This window comes from Cherax quadricarinatus, chromosome 41 (assembly GCF_038502225.1).
Source record: "Cherax quadricarinatus isolate ZL_2023a chromosome 41, ASM3850222v1, whole genome shotgun sequence".
Lineage (NCBI taxonomy): Eukaryota > Metazoa > Arthropoda > Malacostraca > Decapoda > Parastacidae > Cherax > Cherax quadricarinatus.
In genome coordinates, this window is record NC_091332.1 from 3001645 (window position 1) to 3014144 (window position 12500).

General features: G+C 42.0%; 2 protein-coding genes across 2 annotated transcripts in view; one reads left to right on the forward strand and one right to left on the reverse strand.

Annotated features, from left to right (window-relative positions):
- LOC128695864 (muscle-specific protein 20) overlaps nucleotides 1-12129 on the forward strand; it is a 22600-nt gene extending 10471 nt beyond the window's left edge. The window contains exons 2-4 of the mRNA XM_053786772.2: nucleotides 2319-2518; nucleotides 2695-2815; nucleotides 9915-12129. Coding sequence (XP_053642747.1) covers nucleotides 2319-2518; nucleotides 2695-2815; nucleotides 9915-10100 — 507 coding nt within the window. The 3' untranslated portion in view covers nucleotides 10101-12129. The remainder of the gene's footprint in view (nucleotides 1-2318; nucleotides 2519-2694; nucleotides 2816-9914) is intronic.
- The window catches only part of LOC128695961 (muscle-specific protein 20), a 78645-nt gene that overhangs the window by 32552 nt on the left and 33593 nt on the right, over nucleotides 1-12500 (reverse strand). The window lies entirely within an intron of this gene.

The following is a 12500-nucleotide window of genomic DNA, read 5'->3' on the forward strand; positions in this document are numbered from 1 at the left end:
GTGGTGCAGTGGTAGTGTGGTACAGTGGTAGTGTGGTACAGTGGTAGTGTGGTACAGTGGTAGTGTGTGCAGTGGTAGTGTGGTACAGTGGTAGTGTGGTACAGTGGTAGTGTGGTACAGTGGAGTGTGGACAGTGGTAGTGTGGTACAGTGGTCAGTGTGGTACAGTGGTTGTGGTACAGTGGTAGTGTGGTCCAGTGGTAGTGTGGTACAGTGGTAGTGTGGTACAGTGGTAGTGTGGTGCAGTGGTAGTGTGGTACAGTGGTAGTGTGGTACAGTGGTAGTGTGGTACAGTGGTAGTGTGGTACAGTGGTAGTGTGGTACAGTGGTAGTGTGGTACAGTGGTTGTGTGGTACAGTGGAGTGTGGACAGTGGTCAGTGTGGTACAGTGGTAGTGTGGTACAGTGGTAGGTGGACAGTGGTAGTGTGGTGCAGTGGTAGTGTGGTACAGTGGTTGTGTGGTACAGTGGTAGTGTGGTACAGTGGTAGTGTGGTACAGTGGTCAGTGTGGGGGCAGTGGTAGTGTGGTCAGTGGTAGTGTGGTACAGTGGTAGTGTGGTACAGTGGTAGTGGCATGTAGTGGCAAGTGGCAGTGTGGTCAGTGGTAGGTGCAGTGGTAGGGGGTACAGTGGTAGTGTGGTACAGTGGTAGTGTGGTACAGTGGTAGTGTGGTACAGTCGTAGTGTGGTACAGTGGTAGTGTGGTACAGTGGTAGTGTGGTACAGTGGTAGTGTGGTACAGTGGTAGTGTGGTACAGTGGTAGTGTGGTACAGTGGTAGTGTGGTACAGTGGTAGTGTGGTACAGTGGTAGTGTGGTACAGTGGTAGTGTGGTACAGTGGTAGTGTGGTACAGTGGTAGTGTGGTACAGTGGTAGTGTGGTGGCAATGTGTATGGTGTTGGTGCGGGATGGTAGTGTGGGGAGTGTGTGTGCGTGCGTGTGTGTGTGTGTGTGTGTGTACTCACCTAATTGTACTCACCTAATTGTGGTTGCAGGGGTCGAGACTCGGCTCCTGGCCCCGCCTCTTCACTGATCGCTACTGATCCTCTCTCTCTGCTTCCTGAGCTTTGTCATACCTCTTCTTAAAACTATGTATGGTTCCTGCCTCCACTACTTCACTTGCTAGGCTATTCCACTTGCTGACAACTCTATGACTGAAGAAATACTTCCTAACGTCCCTGTGACTCGTCTGAATCTTCAGCTTCCAGTTGTGACCCCTTGTCCCTGTGTCCCCTCTCTGGAACATCCTATCTCTGTCCACCTTGTCTATTCCCCGCAGTATCTTGTATGTCGTTATCATATCTCCCCTGACCCTTCTGTCCTCCAGTGTCGTCAGTCCGATTTCCCTCAACCTTTCCTCGTACGACATTCCCCTGAGATCTGGGACTAGCCTTGCTGCAAACCTTTGTACTTTCTCTAACTTCTTGACGTGCTTGACCAGGTGTGGGTTCCAGACTGGTGCTGCATACTCCAGTATGGGCCTAACATACACAGTGTACAGTGTCTTGAACGATTCCTTATTAAGGTATCGGAACGCTATTCTCAGTGTGTGTGTGTGTGTGTGTGTGTGTGTGTGTGTGTGTGTGTGTGTGTGTGTGTGTGTGTGTGTGTGTGTGTGTGTGTGTGTGTATGTGTGTTGGTAACACCTGTCTGGAAAATGCTTTAATTTGCACTCACGATTTACAAGGGGTAAATATCTGTAGGATAGCTCTTGCCAGTTACAAAAATCCTTTACGGAACAAGTGACACTGATACGTGAAGATTTCTTCCAAAGAATACCCATGGACTGCCTCAGCAAATGGAGTGCCAGATGACTGAGAAGGCTGGAGTGTACGTGTTTACATCTGTGTGGCACTGACAGGTGTGTAGCTTAGCATAATGACCTCATTACCTCAACACCTGCCTCCCAGTCGCACCTGATCAACTCTAACATCTGTCTTCTCCACCTCAACTGGTGTTATATAGAGTAACGAAGATTTTTTTTTGCCTTCGTTAAATTATGATTTAAAATCTTATTTTAAATCCACTCAAAAATTACCCTGATAATTTACATTATGTTGTGTAGCTTGTGTATACGCCGTATGTATGTAAATGGATACATGCATACATATGTACACATTTCAATTCGTTCACTTATACCTGGAGGGTGATTCGGGGGTCAACGCCCCCACTGCCTGGTCCTGGACCAAGGTTCATGACCTTGTCTAATATTTTTTCCTGTTCATTATCTCTTTCAGTAATATATAGAATAAGTATTTTAAAGAGAGAGAGAGAAAGAGAGAGCGATCTACCAACAATACATTTGTATTCTCCTCCACAGAGTCGTCAGAAGGAGCTGGAGCAGGAAGTGATGGCATGGGTGGAGGCTGTCCTGGGAGAAAAGCTCCCTCCTGGCAACTTTGAGGATGTCTTTAAGGACGGTGTTGTGCTGTGTCACCTCATCAACAAGATCGCACCCAACTCCGTCAAGAAGATCCAAACTTCTGGCGGATCTTTCAAACTCATGGAGAACATCCAGAGGTGAGAGAGAGAGAGAGAGAGAGAGAGAGAGAGAGAGAGAGAGAGAGAGAGAGAGAGAGAGAGAGAGAGAGAGAGAGAGAGAGAGAGAGAGAGAGAGAGAGAGAGAGAGAGAGAGAGAGAGAGAGAGAGAGATACAACTATGTGTGTCTAAGCTACATGAAAGATTGGTGTTTCAGGTTCCAGGAAGCCATCAAGAAGTACGGAGTGCCCCACGAGGAGATCTTCCAGACTGCTGACCTCTTTGAGAGACGTAACATTCCTCAGGTGGTGCTCTGCCTCTACTCCCTCGGACGCATAGTGAGTACTTGTCGGCGAAATGAAAGGCAGAAAGTTAGAAAGACATGTAGGCAGGACAGAAAGCAGAGGAAACAGCCTAGCAGTAATGCACAATGGTAAGCAGGTAGGACGGTAGGGGAAAGGGGCGGTTATGTACGCTGACAGACATGAAGAAGTCAGGAGAATTATATAACACCATAAGAGATGAAGGCATATATTCTTGATCCAGGGAATTTACAGGAAAAAAATGAGGCAAATAACATTCACAAGAGCAATAACTCAAAGTTACCCTGTCTACCATGCATTTAAATATGACAAGATAGGCTATTATCACCATCCGACCTGAAGGTGTAATGTCTGGTAGGAATTTTCATTCCCAACAATACCAGGTTTGTGGAGAAAAGACACTGAGGAAGCCACTGTCTGACTGACCACCAGAAGACCTTGTAGACCCGAGGTCAACCGTGAGGTGACAGAGAGAGTAGCAATGTTATCTTAGTAGCAGTGACTGGTGCTTTTCTGATTGAGTGGTTGGTGCGACGTGATAGGCCTTTGTGTACATTACTTGTTGTAATTAAATGCATCTTTGTCTTACCTATACCTGAAGCTTCGCAGCACTCGCAGTATGTGTATGAGTACTCAAGGTTTATTGTAATCTGATTTTTAACCATAAACAATTTTTTAATCGTCTTCTGTGATTTAAAAATAATTCTGAAGTTAAATAAAGTTGGATGGTCCAATTATCAACTATCCAAAGTGAAGTTGGATGGACCAGTTATCAACTATCCATACTGAAGCTGGATGGTTCATTATCAACCATACAAACTGAAGCTAGATGGTCCATTATCAGCCATCCCAGCAGAAATGTTAGTTAAAGAATTAAGAGTGTTAATAAGGCAGGTGTTTACAAAACTCAGATTGAATCTTATTTTGTCTAGTGTAAATCTCAGGCAGTTTAAGTCAGAGTGTTGTATACGTCAGAGTGTTGTATACGTCAGAGTGCTGTATACGCCAGAGTGCTGTATACGTCAGAGTGTTGTATACGCCAGAGTGTTGTATACGCCAGAGTGTTGTATACGCCAGAGTGTTGTATACGTCAGAGTGTTGTATACGTCAGTGTTGTATACGTCAGAGTGTTGTATACGTCAGAGTGCTGTATACGTCAGAGTGCTGTATACGTCAGAGTGTTGTATACGTCAGAGTGTTGTATACGTCAGTGTTGTATACGTCAGAGTGTTGTATACGTCAGAGTGCTCTATACGTCAGAGTGTTGTATACGTCAGAGTGCTGTATACGTCAGAGTGCTGTATACGTCAGAGTGTTGTATACGTCAGAGTGTTGTATACGCCAGTGTTGTATACGTCAGAGTGCTGTATACGTCAGAGTGTTGTATACGTCAGAGTGTTGTATACGTCAGAGTGTTGTATACGTCAGAGTGCTGTATACGTCAGAGTGCTGTATACGCCAGAGTGTTGTATACGTCAGAGTATTGTATACGTCAGAGTGCTGTATACGTCAGAGTGCTGTATACGTCAGTGTTGTATACGTCAGAGTGCTGTATACGTCAGAGTGTTGTATACGTCAGAGTGTTGTATACGTCAGAGTGATTTATACGTCAGAGTAGACAATAATTTTTTGTTTGTGATTAAGAATAAAGGACAAAAACTTACTACAAAAACATGGAGAAGTACTAAATCTGTAGGGCATCTTACACCTGGGAAAAGGGAGGCAATCAGGTTTGATCCAAGGGACGGTGGTTCCATTTCTTTGAATTAAGAGTCCTGAATAAAAACACATCTTTAATATAAGCATGTGTACAAAATTTTGTCTTGTAGTTCTCTCAGTACAAACGTCAAAAATTTATGAAGTTTGGTTAGCCTCTGTTTTTAAAGTCAATTAATTATTAAATCTTCTGGAGTTCACATATTCACAGAATAAAGGAATTTGGTCCGACGACTTGAAAAAAAAATCAAGAATGTGGCATCAACATACCTATGATGAAGACGAGGTGTTTTTATTCAGGACTCTTAATTAAAAGAAATGGAACCACCGTCCCTTGGATCAAACTATTATTAGTTCGTGAAAATAGTAAAATATATCGCTGAAAGTAGAGCCCAGAGGGTCACCCATAGCCACACCATAACTATATTTGCACACCAGAGAAACACACCAGACGAGCATGTTATTACAACGAAGTCGGGAAGGTAATTACCAACAACACATGTGACCAATTAGGAGTAATTAACGTGGTAAAGAACAATAATAAAGTCGCGGCAGATACTTTATCATTTAATATACAAGTTTTACAAATTTGTTGCGCGTTTTAGCATATCTTAGAAATTTTACAATAATATCCACACAGTATAGGATCGTTAGTCTCGCTGGTGTGGCTGGTCATAGTTAAGGTCCTGCGTGATTATCCTTCGTTTTATAAATTCTAGATGGTAAATTTTGAAAAGTTTTTCTGGGATGTCTAATATTACAATTAGAAAGGACGAACGAATTCATATTTCTAGAAGAATTGTTATTAGTCAAAAATGAATTTGAATTTCTTGTACTGATACTGAATAACGAATTTGTAATAATTTGAATATTTTTTAATTATTTAATATTTAAACCTTCATGAGAATATGCATCTCCAAAAACAAACAAACATATGTATATATATATATATATATATATATATATATATATATATATATATATATATATATATATATATATATATATATATATATATGTATATATATATATATATATATATATATATATATATATATATATATAGGTAGTAGGTTGGTAGACAGCAACCACCCAGGGAGGTACTACCGTCCTGCCAAGTGAGTGTAAAACGAAAGCCTGTGATTGTTTTACATGATGGTAGGATTGCTGATGTCTTTTGTCTGTCTCATAAATATGCAAGATTACAGGCATGTCTTGCTACTTCTACTTACACTTAGGTCACACTACACGTACATGTACACGTTTATTTATATACACTCATCTGAGTTTTCTTTGATTTTATCTTAATAGTTCTTGGTCTTATTACTTTTCCTTTTATATCCATGGGGAAGTGGAATAAGAATCTTTCCTCCGTAAGCCATGCGTGTTGTAAAAGTCAACTAAAATGCCGGGAACAATGGGCTAGTAACCCCTTTTCCTGTAAAGATTACTAAAAAGAATAAGAAGAAGAAAATTGTCAAAGTGGGAAGTCTGAATGTGCGTGGATGTTGTGCAAATGATAAGAAAGAGATGATTGTGGATGTTATGAATGAGAAGAAGCTGGATGTCCTGGCTTTAAGTGAAACAAAGCTGAAGGGGGTGGGAGCGTTTCAATGGAGAGGAATAAATGGGATTAGGTCAGGGGTTTCAAATAGAGTTAGAGCTAAAGAAGGAGTAGCAATAATGTTGAAGGATAAGCTATGGCAGGAAAAGAGGGACTATAAATGTATTAATTCAAGGATTATGTGGAGTAAAATAAAGATTGGATGTGAAAAGTGGGTTATAATAAGCGTGTATGCACCTGGAGAAGAGAGAAGTGTAGAGGAGAGAGAGAGATTTTGGGAAATGTTGAGTGAATGCGTGGTGAGTTTCGAATCAAGTGTGAGAGTAATGGTGGTTGGGGATTTCAATGCTAAAGTGGGTAAAAATGTTATGGAGGGAGTAGTAGGTAAATTTGGGGTGCCAAGGGTAAATGTAAATGGGGAGCCTTTAATTGAGCTATGTGTAGAAAGATATTTGGTAATAAGTAATACATATTTTATGAAAAAGAGGATAAATAAATATACAAGGTATGATGTAGCACGTAATGAAAGTAGTTTATTAGATTATGTATTGGTGGATAAAAGGTTGATGGGTAGGCTCCAGGATGTACATGTTTATAGAGGGGCAACTGATATATCGGATCATTATTTAGTTGTTGCTACAGTTAGTGTAAGAGGTAGATGGGAAAAGAGGAAGGTGGCAACAGCAAGTAAGAGGGAGGTGAAAGTGTATAAACTAAGGGAGGAGGAAGTTCGGGTGAGATATAAGCGACTATTGGCAGAAAGGTGGGCTAGTGCAAAGATGAGTAGTAGGGGGGTTGAAGAGGGTTGGAATAGTTTTAAAAATGCAGTATTAGAATGTGGGGCAGAAGTTTGTGGTTATAGGAGGGTGGGGGCAGGAGGAAAGAGGAGTGATTGGTGGAATGATGAAGTAAAGGATGTGATAAAAGAGAAAAAGGTAGCTTACGAGAGGTTTTTACAAAGCAGAAGTGTTATAAGAAGAGCAGAGTATATGGAGAGTAAAAGAAAGGTGAAAAGAGTGGTGAGAGAGTGCAAAAGAAGAGCAGATGATAGAGTGGGAGAGGCACTGTCAAGAAATTTTAATGAAAATAAGAAAAAATTTTGGAGTGAGTTAAACAAGTTAAGAAAGCCTAGGGAAAGTATGGATTTGTCAGTTAAAAACAGAGTAGGGGAGTTAGTAGATGGGGAGATGGAGGTATTAGGTAGATGGCGAGAATATTTTGAGGAACTTTTAAATGTTAAGGAAGAAACAGAGGCAGTAATTTCATGCACTGGTCAGGGAGGTATACCATCTTTTAGGAGTGAAGAAGAGCAGAATGTAAGTGTGGGGGAGGTACGTGAGGCATTACGTAAAATGAAAGGGGGTAAAGCAGCTGGAACTGATGAGATCATGACAGAAATGTTAAAAGCAGGGGGGATATAGTGTTGGAGTGGTTGGTACTTTTGTTTAATAAATGTATGAAAGAGGGGAAGGTACCTAGGGATTGGCGGAGAGCATGTATAGTCCCTTTATATAAAGGGAAAGGGGACAAAAGAGACTGTAAAAATTATAGAGGAATAAGTTTACTGAGTATACCAGGAAAAGTGTACGGTAGGGTTATAATTGAAAGAATTAGAGGTAAGACAGAATGTAGGATTGCGGATGAGCAAGGAGGTTTCAGAGTGGGTAGGGGATGTGTAGATCAAGTGTTTACATTGAAGCATATATGTGAACAGTATTTAGATAAAGGTAGGGAAGTTTTTATTGCATTTATGGATTTAGAAAAGGCATATGATAGAGTGGATAGAGGAGCAATGTGGCAGATGTTGCAAGTATATGGAATAGGTGGTAAGTTATTAAATGCTGTAAAGAGTTTTTATGAGGATAGTGAGGCTCAGGTTAGGGTGTGTAGAAGAGAGGGAGACTACTTCCCGGTAAAAGTAGGTCTTAGACAGGGATGTGTAATGTCACCATGGTTGTTTAATACATTTATAGATGGGGTTGTAAAGGAAGTAAATGCTAGGGTGTTCGGGAGAGGGGTGGGATTAAATTTTGGGGAACCAAATTCAAAATGGGAATTGACACAGTTACTTTTTGCTGATGATACTGTGCTTATGGGAGATTCTAAAGAAAAATTGCAAAGGTTAGTGGATGAGTTTGGGAATGTGTGTAAAGGTAGAAAGTTGAAAGTGAACATAGAAAAGAGTAAGGTGATGAGGGTGTCAAATGATTTAGATAAAGAAAAATTGGATATCAAATTGGGGAGGAGGAGTATGGAAGAAGTGAATGTTTTCAGATACTTGGAAGTTGACGTGTCGGCGGATGGATTTATGAAGGATGAGGTTAATCATAGATTGATGAGGGAAAAATGGTGAGTGGTGCGTTGAGGTACATGTGGAGTCAAAAAACGTTATCTATGGAGGCAAAGAAGGGAATGTATGAAAATATAGTAGTACCAACACTCTTGTATGGGTGTGAAGCTTGGGTGGTAAATGCAGCAGCGAGGAGACGGTTGGAGGCAGTGGAGATGTCCTGTTTAAGGGCAATGTGTGGTGTAAATATTATGCAGAAAATTCGGAGTGTGGAAATTAGGAAAAGGTGTGGAGTTAATAAAAGTATTAGTCAGAGGGCAGAAGAGGGGTTGTTGAGGTGGTTTGGTCATTTAGAGAGAATGGATCAAAGTAGAATGACATGGAAAACATATAAATCTATAGGGGAAGGAATGCGGGATAGGGGTCGTTCTCGAAAGGGTTGGAGAGAGGGGGTAAAGGAGGTTTTGTGGGCAAGGGGCTTGGACTTCCAGCAAGCGTGCGTGAGCGTGTTAGATAGGAGTGAATGGAGACGAATGGTACTTGGGACCTGACGATCTGTTGGAGTGTGAGCAGGGTAATATTTAGTGAAGGGATTTCAGGGAAACCGGTTATTATATATAACCGGACTTGAGTCCTGGAAATGGGAAGTACAATGCCTGCACTTTAAAGGAGGGGTTTGGGATATTGGCAGTTTGGAGGGATATGTTGTGTATCTTTATATGTGTATGCTTCTAAACTGTTGTATTCTGAGCACCTCTGCAAAAACAGTGATAATGTACGAGTGTGGTGAAAGTGTTGAATGATGATGAAAGTATTTTCTTTTTGGGGATTTTCTTTCTTTTTTGGGTCACCCTGCCTCGGTGGGAGACGACCGACTTGTTGAAAAAAAAATATATATATATATATATGTATATCAGTGCAAATATCTATTTCCTCTTTTAGTGGAATGTTTGTGATTAAAGACTCGACATAGAATTTGGACAGAATTTTGAAATATATTTAAGAAAATTAACAGCATTCTTAACTGTATATTTCTTCATGGTTAAGTCCTCTAATATCGTGACTAAAAATTTAGCTAAGTCAAAATTAAATATACAGTTAGTAGTCAAAATGGGACGGATTGGAACTTTCTTTATGAGTCTCTGAAAACCCATATATTGTATTAGCTTATTTGGAGAAATTGCCACAAAATCTATGAAGAGTGAAACAATACCTTGACTTTATTTACTGTAAATAAAGCTAATAGTGCCATTAATAACTCATTGCAGTTGTTGTTAGATGTAGACGTGTGAATGGTTCATTGCCTTTGTAATTTGTTCAGCCATCAACTTTATAGCCCGGTCCCTGGACCCATTATGTACCTCTGTAATCTCTTTGACCCATTATGCACCTCATACCCACAGGATGGGTATGAGGTGCTTAATAAAGATATTAAACTTACCTTACTATCTTCAGTGTGAAATATAAAACATTGCTGCTTCATATAATGAACATATGTTCAGTTTGTAGCGGCGTATCACAATATAATGAAACTGTTTCCACAGACGCAGAAACACCCGGAGTACACAGGACCACGTTTGGGACCCAAGATGGCAGAGGAACAGAAGCGAGAGTGGGATGAAGACCAGCAGAGGATGCTGAGGGATGGCCAGATCGGCCTCCAGATGGGACAGAACAAGGGCGCCACCCAGGCAGGCCTCGGCTCCATGGGCAACACGCGTCATATGTAAAAGACTTCGACAGTATCAGCAGCGTGCAGTATACTCTTCTTCTATTATCATTAACATTCAGTATCATCTTTCTCCTCTGTTTACTACCAACAACATTCAGCTACCGTCTTTTCATCCTCTATCATCAGCAATGTTCAGCGAACTCCTCTGCTCTATTGCAAAGTCTGAAGTCCTCTTCTTGTTTGCCATCAACAGCGTAGTCCTTCATCTTTTTGTGAACAATCTGCAAAGTCCAACGTCTAAGTTCTATTCACGTTAGCTCTAAAGAAGATCTGTCCTTCATCTCGTGCTCATCTACTTTGCCTTTATGGAGCGTCAATGTTCCTGTGCAGTAGAGATTAGGCTTCCAGTGATGAATCATTTTTACAGGGTACTGCTGCTCTTCCTGGCTGCTGCTGATCTTGCAGCAGCAGCCGCTCATTCTCCGCTGTCACATAGCTTGCAATAGGAACCCGAGACTTCCAGGTACTTCTGCTATTACGTATAAAACAAACTTTCAGCAATGGAGACGAGAGCGAAGCTCGAACTCACAACTAACCCGCAAATTGGACATGAGAACGAGACGATGTACCGGTCCGTCGACGACTATTTCTGTGACGCCAGTGAGGTGTTGTAAATTCTTACAGCTACTCTACTGTGACTTATATTCTTCACCGATCCTTCAACATGGAAAACACTCTTTTCCAGCAGCTTGCTGGGTAAACATTTTCCTGAGAGCTGCAGCCGGTCTCTTTATTGTCTCGTGAAGCAGCACTTCAGCTACATTTTCTTAAGACAGTTCAGCTGGCGAGGAAGGAAGGCAGCGACCATTAAATGTAAATATATATATATATATAGTTTGCTCGGGAAAAAAATTAAGCAATGTTATTTTTTTACTTTCCTTTCGTGTTAGCATTTTAAGTTCGATGTTGATGTTTGGGAGTTTGTGGTTTATTATGAAGCTCGATTGACGCTGAGGTCCGGAACTTAAATGGAAGTTAGCGCTCTCTTTCTTTCTCTCTAAGATCTGACAACTCCTGACCTCTGCGTTGACTCTCAGCATGACAGCCTCCCTCATTACATATTAATGTTTACCTATTCTAGAACCTGACAGTCAGCCATGCCGCTGTCATCCACCCGAGACAACGATAGTCGCCGCTATCATCCACCTGAGTGAATGATACACCCCAATGACGCTGTCATCCATCGGCGAGAATGATAGACGCCACTATCATTCACCCGAAAGAACGATAGACGCCGCTAATCATCCGCCCGAGAGAACGATAGATGCCGCTATCATCCATCTCAAAGAATGATAGACATCATCTCAGATTTTGGCTTAAGCTGTGAATTATACTAATTTAGCAACTATATGTCAGGGCAAATAAGCAGCGGCCTTACTAACAGCATTTGTTGTTTAAGCAACCATACCCAGAGCCTAGAGGACCCAGAGCCTAGTGGACTCAGAGTCTAGTGGACCCAGAGCCTAGTGGACCCAGAGCCTAGTGGACCCAGAGCCTAGTGGACCCAGAGCCTAGTGGACCCAGAGCCTAGCGGACCCACAACCTAGTGGACCCAGAGCCTAGAGGACCCAGAGCCTAGTGGACCCAGAGTCTAGTGGACCCAGAGCCTAGTGGACCCAGAGCCTAGTGGACCCAGAGCCTAGTGGACCCAGAGCCTAGTGAACCCAGAGCCTAGCGGACCCACAACCTAGTGGACCCAGAGCCTAGCGGGCCCACAGCCTAGCGGGCCCACAGCCTAGCGGGCTATGAGCTTCGCAGGCCCTAAACCCAGGTTTGAGATATTTTCCTGCCCATGGCAGTTCTTGGTCTCACGGGGGCCCGTAGCTCAGTTCTAGGAGCCTACAGCTTAGCTTAGATAAACCTCGGGGGCCCACAGCAATTCTGAGACACCTCAGGGGCCCACAGCCTAGTATTGGGACACCTCGGGAGGGCCCACAACCCAACTATGGGACGACACTTGCTAAATCATTAACCTTCAGTATTATCATTTGCTTGTATTTTATTACTCAATAAATCATAATCACTCAGTTATTATGTTTCTTGTCCTTTTATTGACAATAAAGCAAACACTGGCCTGATAACAAACTTTTAAAACACGCACATACACACACACACACACACAAACACATATCGGATTCATACATAGCTTTAAGAACAGGTACGATGAGGTCCTCAAGGCTAGGAGAAAGTGAATGTAGCAAACGGCACGTTCAGAGGAGGGGCCAAGAGCTGAGATTCAACCCCTGCAACCACAAATAGGTTGTGGATAAATAGGTTGGTACAAGAAGATAATTGGACATCTATATACCTGGTTATGCTACTGGTTATATTCTTGGCTATATACCTGGAGATATACCTGGCTATATATCTGGCCATATACCTGGCTATATACCTGGCT